The sequence below is a fragment of the Caloenas nicobarica genome, chromosome 5 (genome assembly GCF_036013445.1).
Source record: "Caloenas nicobarica isolate bCalNic1 chromosome 5, bCalNic1.hap1, whole genome shotgun sequence".
NCBI lineage: Eukaryota > Metazoa > Chordata > Aves > Columbiformes > Columbidae > Caloenas > Caloenas nicobarica.
In genome coordinates this window covers 50,509,913-50,529,979 of record NC_088249.1, presented here as the reverse complement: position 1 = coordinate 50,529,979, position 20,067 = coordinate 50,509,913, and the positions used below count along the sequence as shown (strand labels likewise).

General features: G+C 37.3%; 1 protein-coding gene across 1 annotated transcript in view; it reads right to left on the bottom strand.

The window, feature by feature from the left end:
* The window catches only part of MUC2 (mucin 2, oligomeric mucus/gel-forming), a 59,877-nt gene that overhangs the window by 33,367 nt on the left and 6,443 nt on the right, over nt 1-20,067 (bottom strand). The window contains exons 9-26 of the mRNA XM_065636882.1: nt 19,657-19,795; nt 18,900-19,010; nt 17,714-17,783; nt 13,715-13,852; nt 13,000-13,164; nt 12,323-12,417; nt 11,266-11,392; nt 10,351-10,606; nt 9,533-9,585; nt 9,155-9,264; nt 8,597-8,748; nt 7,998-8,136; nt 7,291-7,401; nt 6,802-6,981; nt 5,519-5,758; nt 4,140-4,296; nt 2,753-2,881; nt 705-852 (exon numbers count right to left, since the gene is read on the bottom strand). Of these exons, the coding sequence (XP_065492954.1) occupies nt 705-852; nt 2,753-2,881; nt 4,140-4,296; nt 5,519-5,758; nt 6,802-6,981; nt 7,291-7,401; nt 7,998-8,136; nt 8,597-8,748; nt 9,155-9,264; nt 9,533-9,585; nt 10,351-10,606; nt 11,266-11,392; nt 12,323-12,417; nt 13,000-13,164; nt 13,715-13,852; nt 17,714-17,783; nt 18,900-19,010; nt 19,657-19,795 (2,520 nt within the window). The remainder of the gene's footprint in view (nt 1-704; nt 853-2,752; nt 2,882-4,139; nt 4,297-5,518; nt 5,759-6,801; nt 6,982-7,290; nt 7,402-7,997; nt 8,137-8,596; nt 8,749-9,154; nt 9,265-9,532; nt 9,586-10,350; nt 10,607-11,265; nt 11,393-12,322; nt 12,418-12,999; nt 13,165-13,714; nt 13,853-17,713; nt 17,784-18,899; nt 19,011-19,656; nt 19,796-20,067) is intronic.

Below are 20,067 nucleotides of genomic sequence, written 5' to 3'. Positions count from 1 at the left end.
TAAGTCACCTCTTTCATTCATTAAGCACAACTTCTTAAAACTATCATGAATGACTTTGTGTTGCAAGTTGCAATAATAACAACTGTTTTTCAGAGCAATGAAGATATAGCTAGATCAGGGTTTTATTCATCTCTGGTCACCACGTGGAGTCATAGATGTCTGTGTTATTGTTAATAACGCTCTAAGAATGAGTGGTTAGGACTCAAGTATTTCTTTCAGGGTTAGTATAGATCATTTCAGATTACAGTGGTTTTGAAATCCCAATTTTAAGTGAGAATGCAAGGCAGAGTAGCCCCACTCTTCCCAAAGCACCATGAGAATCAAGTGGTTGTTCTAGAGACACACTCAGGTTTCATGCTGTTATAACATTTATGACACACCAAAGAGTATATTTAATGAATTTGCTAATACACTTATTGTAACGACACTATCAACCTGAAATCTGGATTCTTATGGGTTTGGAAAATTATGAATTAAAAGTTTAGAATCTATACATATTGTAAGTACAAGCATTTTTTGAGTTTAAGTCTTAACTGTAATAAATTACATTGTTCCTCTGATTTGTATATATAAGTGCTAGAATACACCAGCTCTTCAGCTGAAGTTGCATCCCATTTGCTTAATCACCCACAAACTAAATGAAGGACTCAGCATGCATAAATTCCTTCCTGAATTACTGCAGATATTTTTGCCTTTTTACATACCATTTTGTGCAGTTCTCTTCTGTGGGTACTTCAGTCCACGTGGGAACATGAGTTCCATTGAAGTAACACCCACATTGATCTTCAGGCACGCATTCCTTTGTCTCCTCGTTATAAACAGGCTTGTCCTTAGGGCATCTGGGGTAGCACCCTGTTGATGACAAGTAAAACAGCATACAGGATGAAAAAAAAGTATAAGAAAGTTAACTCGAGGGGATACGTTCTGAAGGTAAATGATTCTCACTGAATCAAACATAGTGAAAGAAATAAAAAAATTCCAATTCAAATTAATCCTAGGACAATTAGTATTTCCAAAAGACTTATATCAAACAATTCTCATTGATAATATTCAGGTGAGGAGGATTAAAGAGGAGTTTAGTCATGAAAACTAAGGAATTTGTTTTTTCCTAGTTCAAGATATTGGGTAAACACCCAATTTATATTAGTTTCTATTGGAAGCTAGTAATTTTAAGACAAAGAAACATGCCAATTTTTCTGCAGACATTGAAATGTGATCCCTACATCTATAATAATTCTGTGAAGAATATAGAAGTGGATTCATTAACGAACAGGTTTTTCACTATATTTATTGCAACAGTACACCTTGTTGATGTGCCTTTAGGAGGCCAGGTGTCTCCAATCTAAACAGATAATTTATCTGCATTTTTCCATACCCTTTGCCAGTGACTCAAACCCCACCTGCAAGGGATTAATTATCTGTCAATTCTCATTGCTTTTTTCATGTTAATATTCTTTTAAAAAAACATTGTGTCCTGCTTCCAAATAAACACTCATGAAATCCAATTCTTAATTGCATTAAGTCCTCTTTATACTGTACTGGATTTCTAAATAGCCTGTAAACTGAATGACCATATAATTAACTGGTACTTAAAAGTCGCTGCATGCTGCAAGAGTGTAGTACAGGTGTCATAACAAAACTAAGTGTGCTCTGTATTTCCACTGAATATTTTTTTTAAAAAAAGAAAGATAATTGGATATATTATAATCTGCCTTCTAACACTTTCTAAATCTTTCTGATAATTTAAAACTATCAAAACATAGAGTCAACTTTTTTTTTTTGGTTACATATTTTGTCTAGAGTTGGTTTGTTTGTCTGTTGTGGTTTGGTTTTGTTTTGTTTTCTTACCAGCAGTTCAAGGATTAAAATAGCAAAGCCAATCTCTGGGCACTTATTTCTAATCCCTAAACTGGAGATAACAGCTTCCAGTCCAAGCCAAAAAGACTGGGTGGCCAAAAACATGGCTGTTTTCTCCAACTTTAGCATGTGGTAAAACAGAAGACATTTGTAAAGTTATTCAAATTCTTGGATAGTTGCAGTCTCCATAACATGCAGTTTCTTTTCAGTTATCAAGTACAAGGACTTTCACGTACTAATAGCATACCTCTACATACTTCGAGGGTTAAAATGGCATTTAAATGGATTGTGCATTCTCAAAGTGGGTTGGCATATGAAATAACCTGTTTTAGCCTCACATCTTGGTCTTAAAGCCTAAATAAAAACTACAAAATACAATGAAAATGGTGTAGGCTGCAGTGGCCCTCTGACAACATTTTGTGGTGTCTGTTAAGAATGCAACATATAGCAGGATCAGTGTGTCTGGTATCAAAGATATTTTCCATTGTAAAATGCTGCAGTAAGGATGCTGCACTTTAATTTAATGAATTCAAGATGGATATGATGCATAAAGAATGATAAGGTTAAAATCACCCAATTATCATTAACTTGCTTCTTTACCATGTAAAAGCTTTTGCTTTTTTCTTGAAATGCCCTTAGGATTGGATGCAAAGTAAAAATGGTGTAGAAATCTTGCATGTTTCAGGATATTACCCAAGCAGAGACCTAGTTTTGTGTGTGACAACAACATAACTATAATTACATTATAAGAAAAATCTATGTAAGACAGGAGACAATTTCAACATAATAGATTTAGGAACATCTTGTCAAGCTGACTGACTATTCCATATTCATTAAATGATACCTGGACAAAGTTCTATGAAATGAAACACAAAATTGCCAGGGAATTTATTACCTTCCAGGTATGGTACTGAAAAGTTGGTGCTGACATTATTAATCATCCTGCAGGTTGTGATTTTACTGCCACAAGGTTCATAGTGCCATTCACACTCATTACGAGGGTTGTAGTAGTCACAAAATATTGCTGATGAGAAAAAAAAAGATAAGATGATTAAATACATGGTTGCCAGAATGCAGCTCTGGTCAGGTCTTCAAAGGTACAAACTAAATGAACCCACATATTATGCCTGTGAAATTTCTCTTCAGGTATAGGACCTGGACTTTTGGTATTGATTTTAATTGAAAATGAAAGGTAAATTTTTGAGAGTGTTTTTCTTCCCTAGTTACTAGTAAACTCCTAAAAACTTGCAGTATATTCAAAATAGTTCTATCTTGCTTTATCACATGGGCTGAGAGTCACCTCCAGCAGGCCAAGGACAAGCACATGAGATATTATGGATGCAACTTAAAACAGAATTCAGCTTAGATGACTATGGAGAGAGGAAGGAGCTTTTATAAACATATATCAGAGCTGACTGAAACTTATAACTTCTGTTTCACTGACTTCTTACACTTAAAAACTACAGCTAGCTTTAATTTTGAGTCAGAATGAATTTTTTAAACTAAAAAAATCAACATTTCTGCTACTTAGCATCTCACAATATTGTTTTGAGCAATTTTGGGGGAAATACTAATTTAAATAATATTTTACATTATTTTATTACATACTGGTATGAGCATTAGCACAACTAATGGACACAATATACTTAATACTGATTAGGTTCATCTACACAGGAGTATTTCTATATACTTTTGCTAAAATCAAATTCTGAATAATTTGAAGAGAAGAGAGAAGAGAAAGATAACAGGAGTTGCAGTTCACCAATGATCAAGCAAAATGGAAGGATGACTTGAAAGTCAGCCAGGGAAAAGGGAAGAGGGAAAAGGGAAGAGGGAAAAGGGAAGAGGGAAAAGGGAAGAGGGAAAAGGGAAGAGGGAAAAGGGAAGAGGGAAAAGGGAAGAGGGAAAAAGAGAAGGGGAAAGGGAAAGGGAAAGGAAAGGGAAAGGAAAAGGAAAAGGAGGAGGAGAAAGGGAAAGGGAAAGAGAAAGAGAAAGAGAGGGAGAGGGAGAGGGAGAGGGAGAGGGAGAGGGAGAGAGAGAGAGAGAGAGAGAAAGAGAAAGCAAAATAGAGAAAGAGAAAGAGAAAGAGAGAGAGAAAGAGAAAATCTAGGCTGAATAATTAAACTATACAAATTTACTAGTTCTGTTTGTTCCCTAATATGTTGTGAAGATATATTGCGTTGTATAGCCAACATGACCTCGCAGTGATATTATTAATGATTGATTTGACAGGCTTTCTGACAGCAGCCAGAAAGATACAGTTGTGTTTTACTGTTACTCACGGCATATATCAGGAGTTCTCCAGAAAACACAGGCCTGAGCCTTGGTACATTCTTGCGCATATGCAGCAACTGCAGAACAGAAGCACTCACAATCTCCACCACTGTCACAAGAGCAGGCATCATGAACACAAGCTTCATAGAAAGGAATCGGGTCTACCTGTTGGGGAAAGAAATGGTACCACTGTTCATCTCCAATTTAGTTTTCAAACTAGTAAGATTGAGAGATCTCTCGAGATATGGGAATTGAGCTGGGTGGGAATAAGAGTGTTTCTAAGAATTGCCCAATCTCAAACAATCATTATAGGCTTGAAGCTGCTTAATGTCTTTTGGATAGTAACAGACTTCAACTAATACAGCACCTTCATAATTTTCTATGACTGAAAAAAATAAGAGCCTTTGGTAGCACCCACATTTTCTAACAGAGTTCCATTTCTCTGCTCTGAAAACCAAGTTATATTGATGTCAATGAAGTCTTATCTTCCATCAAGCTCTGCCAACCAAGTGGTGAGCAATGTCAGAAAGGCTGCACTTCACATCAAATATGAAGCAGACAATTTTGTGCTTGCCAGTTTTTGGAGTTTATCCAAAGACACTTTAACAAAACATTTCCACTTTTTTGCTTGACACCGCAAGAGGAGAAACTTAGACTGGATTTTAGCTGCTGGAGGAATCAACATAGAGACATCTATTAAGTTAATTAAATTGATAACTCTTACTGGCTTTCTTTCCCACTGTGAATTAAGAACAAAGTGTTATTAATATTACCATACTTTGGTAAAGAGAGAAGAAATAGAGAGCAGCATGCTCTGTGCACTGTGGTCTGGAAGCTGTGAGACTGACGTCGTGTGTGCTATGAGAATTTGGAGGCACAGTACTAGCAGCTAAGCATGTCTAAACTGTGTGATGTCAGCAGTTTCCAAGAAGATCCCTTCTGTGGGTTGAATATTACAAGGAGCAGCATTCTCTTCAACAGCCATCTTTCAAGTACAGTATGGGTTTCTGTCAGAAGATGGGTCTGATGATCACAAGGCCTTTCAGAACTTACAGTATTGAGAGTGTCTCAACAAGAGATGGTGCAACTGCAGCACAGAGGTGTTAAGGCTAAATTTATGAAGCTAACTTGCTCAGCAGTGGCAGTGAAACTGTGGTGATGAAGATGGGCTTGTACAGCTGGGAGGCACCACTACTGACACAGTCCCATTGCCACAGATACTCAGACTACTTTAATTAAGGCTAGCTGAAATGTACTGACAGCTGCAACTGTATAGACTTACTTGAAGATCACTCTACTTAACCATCTCTTCATTCATTTCTGATGATCTCTCTGCCCTGTGTCAACAGAAATGCACTGTGCTGTCCCATCACTTCCCTCTACAAACCTTGGAACGACAAATTTCAAAGACTTCACTTAGGATGATGCTGCATTCTTTCTCTGCCCATGACTTCCGATGTGGTTTCACATCACAGGGCTTAATCTCTTCTGTGACATCTGGACACATGGAAGACTGTTTCCAGGAATTCCCAAATATCAGAGCATTGGTGTCCTGCAGCCCACTCCTTGTTGTAAAGTCATTGTTAGATTTGTCATCAAAGTTGCCACACAGGCCACACACTTTGCCCTGGAAAAGGAAATTAATGTATCCATAGCTTTTAAATGTACCACAGAAGTGAGAAACAGACTCTAGTAAAGCAAGAGCAAAACATTGACATTAAAAAGGACAACTGACTCTCTGTGTAAGTGATGTATTCTCATCTTTACTCCCACATCATTTATACAGAAATTAAACCTTTATTTATCTATGTACTTAGCGAACTACTCAGCTGCCGTGTCTTCCCTCCTTGAAGCTAATTATATCTTGTGCATTTCCATGTCTCTGTGGTTCTTCATCCAACTTATAACACTAAAGAGTGGCTAAGCCTCTTTCAGCTGAGAAGAATTAATTTATTTTCCATTTTTTCTCAATTTATCATAACCTAGCTATTAATATAAGCCTGAGGGAATTTCATTCTGCTTGAAACTGGTTTTATTAAAACCTTCTAATATAATGAGCACCATTTCTTCCTCCAGGGGTGCGGGGCTGGAGGAAAGAGAGACTAATTTTTCTCAAAAGAAATAATTTAGCAACTTACCTACAATAGTATATTTTTCATAGTGCTATTTAAGGTACCTTAACCCCCTCAAGCAACAGTATATCCCTGTTTATACAACCCCGCACCTCCTCATTCAGTCTAATTAATTAATTACTCTATAATTCAGCATGCTGATTTTCAGAAATTGAAACTATCTCCATACATTGTACAGGGAGTTTGATTTTAATTCGGGGCTGAGATTCCATGCACGTTTCCAAGTGTATGCACAGTCAGTTCACATCCCCTAAATTACTTTGGATGCTTGGCTCTTAATATTCACAAACTTGGAATGCCTTAGATGTTTAGCTTTATTGCAGCCATATGCTATACATTCCCTGCAATGCACTTTGATAGACTGTAAGAAACTCCAATAACACCTCTGCAAGGTGTGATAGTAATAATGCACACTCATCATCAATATGAAGAGGATAAAGGAATTAAATATGTAGTCAGAATAAAAGAAGATATATGTTTCCTTAGCTCATTTATCTATGCATACTACTACTTCAGAAAAAGACAGACAGATCCTAACTTTGTAATCAGGGGTCAGCTTGATGAAAACAGTAGTCTTCTTATCCCAGATAAGCATTACGCCATTGCTGGCCTCAATAACGAGGTAGAGGCCTACTGTCCTGTTCCAATAATGCACATCATCACCAATATCTCGCTGAATCTCTTTATAATCTTTGTCCTCCAATTTCAGTTCTGTTTTCTGAAAGGTAAAAAGAGAAATATTATAACTTTTATTAAGAGATAAAATATTAGACACTAGTAACAATAAAACTCTTTCTGAAATCAATAGTTCAAAGTCTGGGATGACTTTTCATGTCGACAGAAATTTGTGTGGAAGCTTTGTTTGAAAGAGTTTTCAGTACCTAAGAATCCACACCTGTACATATTAATTTGATGGGTCCTCTAACATTTACTTGTTATAGCTGCTTTTCAGGATGTGGCTTTGGAGCATTACTTTTTAAAAAAATACTTAGATACAGATATATACTCACTGACTATCATTACTTACCCCTAGAAACATTTTAATAGCTTTTGAGCAGGTGACTCCTGTAGTTCCACAAGGGACATTCTCTGTGATGATACTGAATGACCCACCAGAATTTTTGTCACCACAAAAATCCTATCGAAAGGAAGCAGAAAAAATGAGCAAAAGAAAATTAGGTAGAATATTTAAATTTTAGTTGGAACTATTCATAATTACAATCATTTAAATCTCCACAATGTATAAATTGATACTGATGCTTCATAATTGAAATACATACATATATTTTTGAGATGCATGAACATGTACATATACACCTTTGCATGCATATAAACAGTTACTACAGTCTCATGTGCGGCAAAACCTGGGAAACAAGCAGGACAATAAAACAAAATGAGGAATACATCTTTAAATATAAATATCTTTGTTTTAAGCTTAGAATATAAATATCTTTCTAAGCTTAGAATTTTGGTTAATTTCACAGATGATAGTGAGCTGTTAGGTCTCACTAGAAAATAGCTGTTACATAGAATTTATGACCACTGTATCAGAAAAACAAAACAAAAGAAGAACATTCACAGAGCTTGCCTGCACTGAAAATACAGAATTTATCTTGGCAGAATGTGTAAACACCTCAGTAACAGTAATGGCTGACAATAAGGAATGACAAAACCAAAGAAGGAAACATCTTCAAAGCAATTTGACGCCATTTCAGCCCTCCTGATGAACATTACCTGAGTAGCCACATATTCACAACTCCCATCAAAGTCATAGAATTTTCCATCAAAGGTGATATAATGGCCACTTCCATATATCGTACAAGTCCCATAGCATACATCTTCAGTGCAGGTCCAAAGCCCTTTTTGGCAGGTACTAGAAGAGAGCAGAAGAGCTGAATTTTCAGATCTCACCAAAAGTGCTGTTTGGAAAGCTGCAGAACAAACTGAGCGGCTACCTGATACAACGTGATAATGTGCACAATACCCATTTTGGTGTTACAGAGTGTCTCAAGTCTTAACTTCAATAGTTTAGCCTGGTTTTAAGCATATAACATGATTTTTAACTCTGGCCAGCTACATGTTTTAGATCTGATAGCATCTATTTCTAAAAAATTAGTATATTTTCCCAATAAGAGATGTCTTCTGAAAACAGATGTAGCTATTACCCCAATATTTTCAGCACAATCTCTATTTCCTCAGATAGCAAAAAGTATGCCTGAAAATTAAGTTTATACATGCAACCATAGCAACCACTGTAGCACATATATCTAGACATGACTATAAGTTTACTGCACAGAATATATTCTAGAAGAGAGTACAAAATTAAAATTTACCAGGTGTTGCAGTCAACTGTTATCTTCTGTCCAGGAGAATACCACAGGTTGTTATGAATGCACGGGCAGTCCTTCTCCTCGACACAGCCCCCTCTGCCATCTTCAAATAGACCTTCAGGACACACACAGCCTGAGACACACTCTGCCTGGAACTGAGAAATATAAGGAGAAATAACTGTTACTTTATGAAAAAGCACTGCATTTTTTTTCTGCTTCTTCAAAAGCACTCCAGTAAAAGCTGCATTTATAACCAAGCAGCCTAATACTGATTAGTTTTATAAGGTTTTTCTTCCTAAGTTTCTAATGTTTTTCTTTTATTTTTTGATTGTCTAAGAACACAAATACAAATCATATTTCACTCTAAAGGTACTACTCTACTGAAGACACAATTAAAAGGAGAGGAGAATCATCATGAAATTGGCAACAGAGTAAAGGAAAGGAAGATTAAACTAAAGAGAAATAAATTGTTCGTTACTACTGTGTTTTCTGGGTTGGACTATGTAATTTAGAGAATACAGAATAAAGGAAACATGACATGGAGAAAAACTGAATGCATACATGAGCAGTTTCAGGAGTGTGACAGCTAAGTTGTACAGGCGTTTGTGAAGTCCAGTTCAGGGATCCATCACAGTCAAAGTAGGTCTTGTTAGAAGAACATTCTCTTGAACCTGAAAGGTATGATTTTGCTTTAGATGAATCAAGAAAAGGGAAAATAAATGTGTGTGAAAGGTGGTAGTTACTGAGACAGAAACCTTAGGGTATGTGTATCCTCATGAAAAAGAAAAAAAAAAAAAAAAAAGAGGCACCAAAGTGTTTTGCAGAAAGAGAAAAAGCAAACACACAAAACAAAGAAGCAGAGAATTCAAATGGAAAGTGCAGGTTTGGGTTTGAAGGTTAGGTTATGTTTTTTATTTTACTTTCTAGAATATCACTTACTTTCCATTCTTAATCTCACTGAAGTACACTGGACCTTTGCATTTCGGCAGACACTAGGAAAGAAGTGAAATAAGGTAGAAATTAAAAAAAAAAAAAGAGTAAACTCAGAGTCTTCAGTTTAAATCTAAGGATTTGTTTATTTACATGTGAGAGCATTTATCAGAGACATCCTGCATAATTTATACTGATACTTCAACTCTACTGAAGCACAGTTATGAATTTTCACTTGGAGAAAAATTGTAGCAAGATCTTCGGCATAATGCACAGAAAGGTTATATTTTAAGGAATGACAGATGTTCTATTAATCTTTAATACTGTGCTTTTTGATGACTCAGGAAACAGATAGTAATGATAATATAAATCAAAGCCTTCATTTGGATATACAGTGTATTTTCATGCCTGTTCAACTTATACACTGCAAATTTGTTGACCTGCATGCTTCATCTACCACATGAGAGAAGGAAGTACTTCACAGTTTGCACTGATGATTCATGTAGCAAGCTGTTGTCAGAGTTCATGGTAAAAAATATGAGAATCACGAAAGTTGCCTGCAAAAGCCTGTGCTACAGTAAATACATATTAAGGGATGCTACAGTAAATATATATTAAGGGAAAGAAACAAGCAATCTGTCTCTGACAGAGAAGGAAACAAGAAAAAATTAGATGGACTTTTATCTTCCATTTACCTCTCTGCTCAGCAAAGCCCTATTAACTGTGTAACTTCAGAGTAACATTTATCTGTGAAGTAGCTTACACCTAATAAGGAAATTTTAAAAGTACTTTTATCCCCACACACAAGAAACCACAATAAAACATACCAGCGTTCTCCATCTTTTGTAACATATTCCCCTGGTTCCAGGTATGATCCCTTGTAATAACATGGGCACTTGGAGATGGGCACACAGGTATCCTGATTATCCAAGTATGTATTATATGGGCAGGCACAGCCATCCACAGGAGCAAAGTCTTGCAAGCAATGCTTTTCACCATCGGCAAGAGAACGACAGGTTTGCTGACACATTGTAAGATTGTAAAGGAAAATTTTATTTCCTGGGCAGGCAGATACTTCACTAGCTAGAGGGAAAATAAGCGAACTGATAAATAAGAGCTGAAGGACAGATAATTTAGCTTTGATGCTTCTATTTTAGTTTCTTTGGCTATGCAGCACATAATGGTAAAAACACTCCCTTATATTTTATTAAAGCAAAAAAAAAAAATGTCACAAGTAATGCTAACCTATCTTCAACAATGGAAGGCTTCTTTTTAACTGCTACTAATACTTACTACTTTCATACCCATATTTGTTTCACATATTGATAATCAGAGACAGAACACAATATAGTATATTCCTAGTCTCAACAATACTACACTGTTGTTGAAAAACAAGCACAATGATATACAAAGATACTGATAAGCAAAGATAATGTAAAAGCCATGATGGCTGGGATTCCATTAATCAAAGATAGAAACAGTATTATTATTTAAACTGAGGAAAGAAGGTGACAGTGAAAAATATTGCATTCTACTTTTAAATATGTCATGAACAAATGACAGCTAAAAACTACAGCATGAATTAGTAAACATTACAATCATTGTCTCTTTTAAGTCCATTAGACATTTCTAAAATACGCCAAATCCCTTAACATTGAGATAACTGACAATCAAATTCCAAGAGAACATGCTTACTTCTGGTGGCTAATTAATTCCACAGGGATTACAATTCTACTACTTACTGCAGACACTTTTTCTCCAGTCTCCCAGTATGACCCCTTTGAAAGCACAGGCTCTTGAGTAAGAGGACAGGGCAGCACACAAGCATTCTTCATTGTCTTCGCAGAGGCAAGTGTCATATTTGCATTTCTGAAAAAAGAACAAAAGGGTCAGTGACCTCACAGGAAACCAATGGGCAATTGCAACTCAGTTGCTATGTAATATCCTGTGTCCTTTTTCTGACATTGTTTTTATTAATTCCCACAGAGAACAATGGAAGGAATGGACTGCTTTCCTTTCATTAAAGGATTTTGTTACCATTCTTTCTCGATTGTAACTTAGAAATTAAAAGATTCATAAAAATTAGAAATCAGAATCACAGAATCACAGAATGTTAGGGATTGGAAGGGACCTCGGAAGATCATCTAGTCCAATCCTCCCACTGGAGCAGGAATACCTAGATGAGGTTACACTACGAAGGTGTCCAGGCGGGTTTTGAATATTAAAATATTAACCAGATCTATCAAGATCTTCAAAAAAATCGAGCTTAGACTGAGTTCTAGGTATGAAGAAAGACTTAAGAATTTCTTCTTTTTGCTCAGGTAAGTCTCACCACTCAGTGGTGATGAGCACAGGGGAAAAAGAAACCATGTAGATTTGGGCATGAAAATGATTTGGTGTTACATTCAAACCAACATGGGAAACTTAATAAATAGTTACATTATTTTTTTTTTCTGACTTAATAGCAACTAATGTGTAAGAAGGGTAGACTTAAACTTTCTGTGCACACCTGGATATCTTGAATCTTCTTTTGAGTTCAAAAATCCAAGCCAACAAAATGTACATTAAATACAAAACATAAGAAACCAGAAGAGCAAATTCATCTTTCTCTTAAGCAACACTCCATAAGAATCTCGTCATAGGAGATACTTTGGATGCATGCTATGCTGCCTCAGTTAATCACTGCAGAGACTTAGGGGCAAGCTACTCAGTAATGTCTCAAATGTTTGAACACTTATAAATGTCTACAGTCATTCAGATGAAAAAAGCAGTACTAAAAAGACTGCAAAATTGAAATACCTTATAGTATTCTGATGGATCAACGATTGAGTGACATCTTGCAAAAGGACCCTCTGAATTTTTCAGCAAGGAACACCAATGCTCAGCATAATTTGCTAAAAAAAAAATTATATCATTACATTCATTACATTCACTTATCTGCCTTTTACCATGTCTAGTTATGTTGTCACATAAACTCAATGCAAAAGTATGAACTGTGTGCACTTTCAGGAATGGAGAAAGTACACACAATCACTGTACATATGTTTCTCTTCTATGATTCAGTTACCTAGCAGGAGATAAACAATCATAAAATCAAAAATCATATCTTACTGCTGCAATTTGTCTATATGGAATTGTGACAACACTGTCAATTTGAGGACCATAAAGCTCAGTTAAACATAGTGATAAATAATACTAAGAAATACAAGCTGCCCTTGCAGATAACATAATCATCTACCTTCCCTATCTTCCAGCTCAGGATTCTTCTGTAATTACCCTCTAAATTGTGACTTCTATTTGATGGGATATCAGTTCAAGTATGTATAGTATGATACTTGCAGAAATTAATTATTAATTTGGCAGTGCTCTAAAAAACTTCAATGCCACACTACAACCCTTACATGCCTGTTGCAGTAATATACCACAAATGCTGCTCATTCTGGCAGAAGTTAACCATCTGTTGGTGGTGTGCTTACCGCTTTCAATGCTGAGACTGCAGGGGTCTTCCAGGTTTTCTACCTGGTCTGTACAAGTAGACTGAGCTTTCCATGTGTTAGCAAAGGCAGATCCTGTAGCTTCTACCAGCCCACTGGTTGTGTTAAAGTCATCACCTTCCATTCCATTAAAGTTTCCACAAAGTCCTATCGAACAAGAAAATAAGTATTTTACCTAATTATTACTCATTGTCATTCTAAATTGTCAAAGGGAAAGTGAGAACTGATCACAAACATTCAAAACAGAAGTTCATATAGCTGATAATTGCACCCCAATATTATATGCAAGCTATAAGTACTGAAGATTTAGGAGCCCCATTTTAAATCTTTAACCTCTTGAGAAGAATAGTCTTCATGAAGATACCTTTGCCTCATGAGATCACCTCCCTAACCTGTATTTTTTATGCACCAAAAGCCTAGTTCTGTGGATAGTTAAAAATTAATTGAATACTAAAGTAAGGAAAATTTTAAGAAACACTCATGTACTGGCACTGGACTGATAGGTCACTTCAATAGGAAATAATAAAAACACATTTCTAGTTTGCTTGAGTAAATTCTCTTCGAATGTTTTTGTTTCTGCTTTTAATTTCCTCTTCTTGAATCAATAAATAGCACAAATTATCACCCATGTAAAGAATACATGACTCTTCAGCTGTGGAACAGTGTGGCTGGGCCTCCCACTTGAATAGACACTTGCCTTGAAGTTTTCCTTGGACTGATTGATCCACAATCACAAATAGCTGCATGACTGGAAACAACTGGATCTGCAGCTGAAGCCCCAAAGAAGTTTGTACAATAAGGTAGTAGGAAGATGGCTGGAATACTGAGAAGCTGGCTGAAAAACAAAACATGAATTGTGCAGTAAACACACACATAGGGTGCTGAAAGAAACACTTATTAGCTTCTAAGGTATCACCTGCCCTGAAAACTCTGAGATCAGGATCAAATTAATCATTTTTTTCCTCTAAAAATCACTGGCCAACTAGATACAATCCAGATTTTCTGCAATACAGCTTCAGTGGTAACTCATTAATGCTAAGCAATTTGAAGAGCAAGAGATTTTCTGATAAACTATTACCCAGCACTGTTGCATACAATAAGTAATAGATGTGGCTCTACAAGCCAATATATGGCTAAATTCTACTACTAATAAAAAGTTAGATGTTTATACATAAGTCAATCCAGCCGTCATAGAAAAATCAGCAAAACTGACATAGGAAATCAGCATAGTGGAGGAACCTCACTTCAATATCTTGAGTTGGAAGAGACCCATAAGGATCATCAAGTTCTACTCCCTGCTCTTCGCAGGACTACCTAACACTGCACCATATGACTAAGAGCGTTGTCCAGACACACCTTGAATTCTGACAGGCTTGGAGTTGTGACCACTTCCCTGGGGGTCTTGTTCCAGTGACCAACCGCTCTCACAGTGAGGAACCTTTTCTTAAGGTCCAATCTGAACTTCCCCTGAGACATCTTCATTCCATTTCTCATCACCAGAGAGAGGAGATCAGCACATCCCCCTCCACTGCCCCTCTTGAGGGAGCTGTGGACTGTGACGAGGTCACCCCTCAGCCTTCTCTTCTCTAAGCTGAAAAAAATCAAGTGACCTCAGCTGCTGCTTGTAAGTCTTGCCCTCAAGACCTTTCACCATCTTGATTGCCTTCCTCTGGACACAATCTAATAGTTTGATGTCCTTCTTATACTAAAGACCCCAAAACCGCACACAGGTGGGGCCACAACAGTGAATCAGCTCCCTAGACCAGCTAGCTATGCTGTGCTTGATGCACCCCTGGACACCTTTGGCTTTTTTGGCTGCCAGGGCACATTGTTGACACATTTTCAACTTACCATCAACCCAAACCCCCAGATCTCTTTCCATAAGGCTACTCTCCAGTCCCTTGTCCCCCAGTTTATATGTATAACCAGGATTATCCTGTCCCAGGTGCAGAATCCTGAATTTGCTTTAGTTAAATTTCATACAGTTGGTGATTTCCCAGCTTTCTAGTCTATGCAGATCTCTTTGTAAGGACTCCCTACCCTCAAGGCAGCCCACAGCTCCTCCTAATTCAGTATCATCAACAAAATTAGTTAATGTACATTCAACTCCTGCATCCAGACCATAAAAACATTAAAGAGCACTGGCCCTAAAATTATGCCATAGGGAACTCCACTGGTGGCTGGCCACCAGCCTGATATAACCTCATTTACTATAACTCTTTAAGACATTTGTTCACCTAACATCTTATTTAAGGACTTGTCTAGCTGTGCTGGACATTTTGTCCAGAAAGATACTGTGAGAGACAGTATCAAAATCTTTGCTAAAATAAAATTTTAAAAACCCTACTGGTTAATTAATTTCTTACAGGAAATCTATTATCATATGCTCTATTTATGTATTTAATCTACTTAATAGTCTATTTTATTGCCTAAAACACTTTAATTTCTCTAATCTTTCAGCTACGCACTGTAATTATTTTTACATAAGCATCCGTGAACAAATCATCCCATGAATACTTGTCCTTTCAGATAAATAATTACTCCCTTGCAAGTAACTTTCCATCTGCAGATAGGCCAGTTGTGCCGGATGCACTCGACAGCCCCCCACCCCAGCCAAACCAGCAGCAGTTTGGTCCAGACTCCAAAGGAGGTAAAAGCCTGAGCTGCAGATGGGCCAAGAACTCCTTTTAGGAAACCCACAAGGAAGCAGAGCATCACACTGAACAGTGATAAGTTGTGGGTGCAGGGTCTCTGTGCATACTTTTCCCACTGTATGCAATTTGACTACGAATCAACCACTTTATTCTATAAATATTACAGCCTGGATGAGCCTACTTTGAGCTCTCTCTGCTAAATAAGCTGGCTAAATGGCAATGATCTTTTGCTGCTTACAGATCACTGGATAAGCTCAATTTAAGTTTCATATCAGTCATTTAGCTTAAGTAAATGTGTACTAAACAGAATGAGTCACCTAGAATTATAAGGTTGTGTGATTTTTAATATACTGTCTGCTTCATATTACTTAGTAAGCTGACTGTTCTGAAATCTTAAGCTGTATGCTGTAAAGTTCTGCTTATGTTTACCAAACTTGCATCTACTTCATGTAAACAAAAGGTGCCACACTGAACATCTGTGAGATAAGGTCTGGTTCACACTTTGCTGGGAAGAACGGAATTGACTGGGGAGAAAATTACTTCAAGGCTAACAAAAAGACATTACAAACATCCACAAGATAGGGCCTGTTCTGCACTTTGCTGGGAAGAAAAGGCTTCATTCAGACAAAACAGCACCTTCAAAGCTATGAACTGTAAACAATATCTACAGCTAAACAAAACAAAGGCCCATCTGAGATCACTGAAAAGAATCCAATGAGAAGCAAGAAGACCCCAGACTCAAATATTGCTATTGAACTGAATCATGGTGTGAGGGGTGGGTCAATAGTCTGTAAGGATAAAAGAATCCACGGATTTCTATATACATGGCTGGGACCTCTGTGAAGGCACCCAGCTCAAGCCAACCCTTCTGCTATACTACCCCATTAAATTATTTATTCCTATGAACCCTGATTCCTGAGAGTTTACTTTGAGAGACCTAGGAGCCAGGCTTCGGAGCAACCTGACACCAGGCGACTGGAGGGGAGTTAAGCAGGTTGAGATGCAGAATAACGACTCTTCAAAATCCTAGCTGAGTGATATAAAGAACCTTGTGTGCACAATTTTATGACCCTTTGGCCACAAATACATATAATCCCTTACCTTTTTCCCCTTACCCTCCATGTCTCTTAAACTGTTGATCAAGTCTGAGGCTAAGTTTGGATCCAGCCGCACCTAGGCTCCTCTCTGAGAAGGAATTCAGAATGCAAGGGGGTCCATTCTGAACTTTGTGACTCAACAGAAGGGTTTCCCTTTACCCTTTCACATCTCCTGCCCTCATAGAAATCACTCTAAAGCAACTCTCACCTAATTCTGCGTGGCATATTTCCTCCACACAGCAAGTAATAGAGTGAACCTTGCCATCACACTCTGTGAACTCACACTTTTCTTTGAGTGATCTAAACATTGTTCTTTGGCAAGGAGGACCCTAAATGACTCATGCATGGCACCCATAAATAAGAAGCAACACATCTTGTGTTAGTGTGCTGCCTGAAAGTATAAAAAAAGAAGAGTGATAAAGTTCTACATCCTTCTTTCCTGCCCTGGTTGACCAGAAAATACAACAGTTAATTTCTGCCAGGCTTTCTTCCCACAGGGGGAAAAAAAAAAAAAAAAAAAAAAAGGCATTGGGAAGAAGTTGGGTGGGGTAGACATATCTGAGCCTCATCATGACTGAAAGCCAGAACATGTCCATACCACGTAGCCAGACTTGGAAAGTGCTCAATAGCCATCTTTATAGTAAGGTTAAGTTATCTGCTTTAAATTTAAGCCAGGACAATTCCTCTTTCCCAAGATACGTGTCAAAGTATGTTCAAGATGTATGAAAAATGTGAAGGGACATTTTTCCCAATTACCCACTGCGTACAGAGTCAGTCTGCCCGTGAAATTCTCAGTGACAACTATTAAATCACATTCATCCCCAAGTTGTTCCAAAATCTGAACAAATTTCCTGTGCTTCTTTTCCACTTTTGCCTTTGAAAATATACACTCCCACATGAGAATTCAGGTGTGTGACACATGACACATAACTCTGTGTCCCTTACCTGACACATAAGGCACATTCACTGTCATGTCATTCAGTAACACACTGCCATCTGATCTGAAAACCACCACCTGTAACATAGCAAATAGAATCAATGAAGTTCCACGTACTGAGAGGAAAAGGAACTGATAAAAAAAAAAAAATTAAGAGGGGAGAAAGTTTGTAGATTTAGACTGTGACTAGAACTTAAAATCTTTGAAAGGAGGAATCTGTCTGAAAATTGAATGTGGCAGCTGACCTGAAGGACACAAGTAAGTATTGGTCTTGCTATTCAGTGTTTCACTTACACTCGCCTACAACAATTTATAGCAGTAACAAAATGCAAAGCTTGTTTATATTTGACACCTTGGTTTCAGCAAGTAAAAAAAAATTTGGGCGCTTCAGGTTCTATAAGAAGTTCCTATTCCCTATAAAAGCATGTGCCACAGCTTCAGTGTAATGGTTCAGTATGATTCTGGCACGGAAAGAAAGCAGTTTGTTAAACTACCTCATAAAATGTTGTTCTGTACATACAGAAACATAAAATGACACGTTTCTGATTTGATTCAGTTTTGTTCTAGTCATACTGGCAAGGTCATGGAAGACCAGAAACACAGGAGGAAAATTATGTCTACATGTATATAAAATTATGTATAAATACAGTATAGATATTCCTATAACCAAACAGAATACTAAAGTGGATGAAAATATAAACACTTACGAGGGCTGGATTATATTAAGAGTCAAAGATGGGATAAAAAAGACTCAATTAGATCTATAAAATTATATCTGAGTAAAGTAAAACACTGTGAGATGAGAAAGAATGGTATTCTTACTTCCAGGCTGCTTGGAATACAGTGAGAATAATCATATAGCACAGGACAGAAAAGCAAAGAAAGGAAAATGTCAGCTTATTTGAACCTCATCTTTTGTTCAGTTTAGACCAGGGGTGTTAAACTCATTTTTACTGGGGGCCACATCAGCCTCGCAGTTGCCTTCAAAGGGCCGAATGTAATTTTAGGACAGTATAAATTTATACAGTTTAGACCCATTTTAAGTTGTCAAGGCAGAAGCCTGAGTTGTTTTTCAGCCTGAGATGCCTTATCTATCCACTCTCAATAGCAACTCCAGAAGAATTAGTTATTGCTCCACAGTAAGGGAAATATGTTAATTTTCAACATATGTAGCAGAACCCACGGAACACTTACATTTCTTTTCTGGTCTGCTAGCAGCACAACAGTCTTCAAACAGGTCTGCCTGTCTGTGGAGCCACAGGGACCCAGCTCTGCCAGGAGAGCATGGGTGTCATTTACAGTACCCTACAATTACAGGGAAATAAATGTCCGTTAGTCAAATAAAAAATCTCAAAACATGATTTCCAAAACAAAGACTAAAGTCATCAGTTACAATAACAAGTACTATAGAACTTAGCTATTAAGACCACCATTTCAGCACTGGCTCTGGAAGCTGAACCATCTTTCAAAAAAACTCAGCAGTATGGGTTCTAGTTCAACAAGATCTTTGCCACTCTCTAGTAGAACAGGCACTGGGTATTTTATGGAGAGATGAATGAAATAGATCTCAAGCTCCTTTCCCCGGCTGATTTCAACATTCAGACACAGAATCAGCTATTACAGATCTGGCTGAGAGCTTCTAATCCTGAGAACTGCCAATTTTTGCAGTCTACCTATCCATGCAGCCAGAGGGATCCTTTGATTTCTTATACATGAAGGAGTCCATTGGACAATGACAGTATACATAGTCTACTATCAGCCTAGGTTAACCACCCATTGCAGTAAGTGCCCAAATCTGTCCTAGGGCTATTACAGCCCATCCTGAAATTTCCAGTACAATTTTTAGCACTTCTGCTTCCCTCACCCCATAGAAATGGAATAAAACAACAATTCATAGCTGTTACTTGTCAGTACACACTCTTCAAGAGAAAAGCCCTACAGCACACAGTACCTTGGCCAACACATAGTAGCAGTCTCCATGGAAGGTGTATTTCTTCCCATCAAAGGTAGTAATATGGGAACCTCCTTCCACTGAACATGTGCCTGGACAGGGTAAATCTTTACACGTCCATCTGCCTGAATCACAGGTGCTATAAACAGACAAATAATTTTTTTAAATGCTTGTAGATATTATAGGAGCTGAGAGCACTGAAAGCATCTGTATACCTAGCAAAGAGCAAGATATCCCCAGACGTTTAAAAACTGTATCTTTGAGCATTTCCTTAAGGTTTCTCCTCTGCCATATGCCATCAATACAAGAAAACTTTTCAGAAAATCGATTGTATAGACATATAACATAAACCATAAATTCAGAATGTTTTCAGGAAGTCTGCTGTGACTAAGTGGAAGATTGAAAAATGCA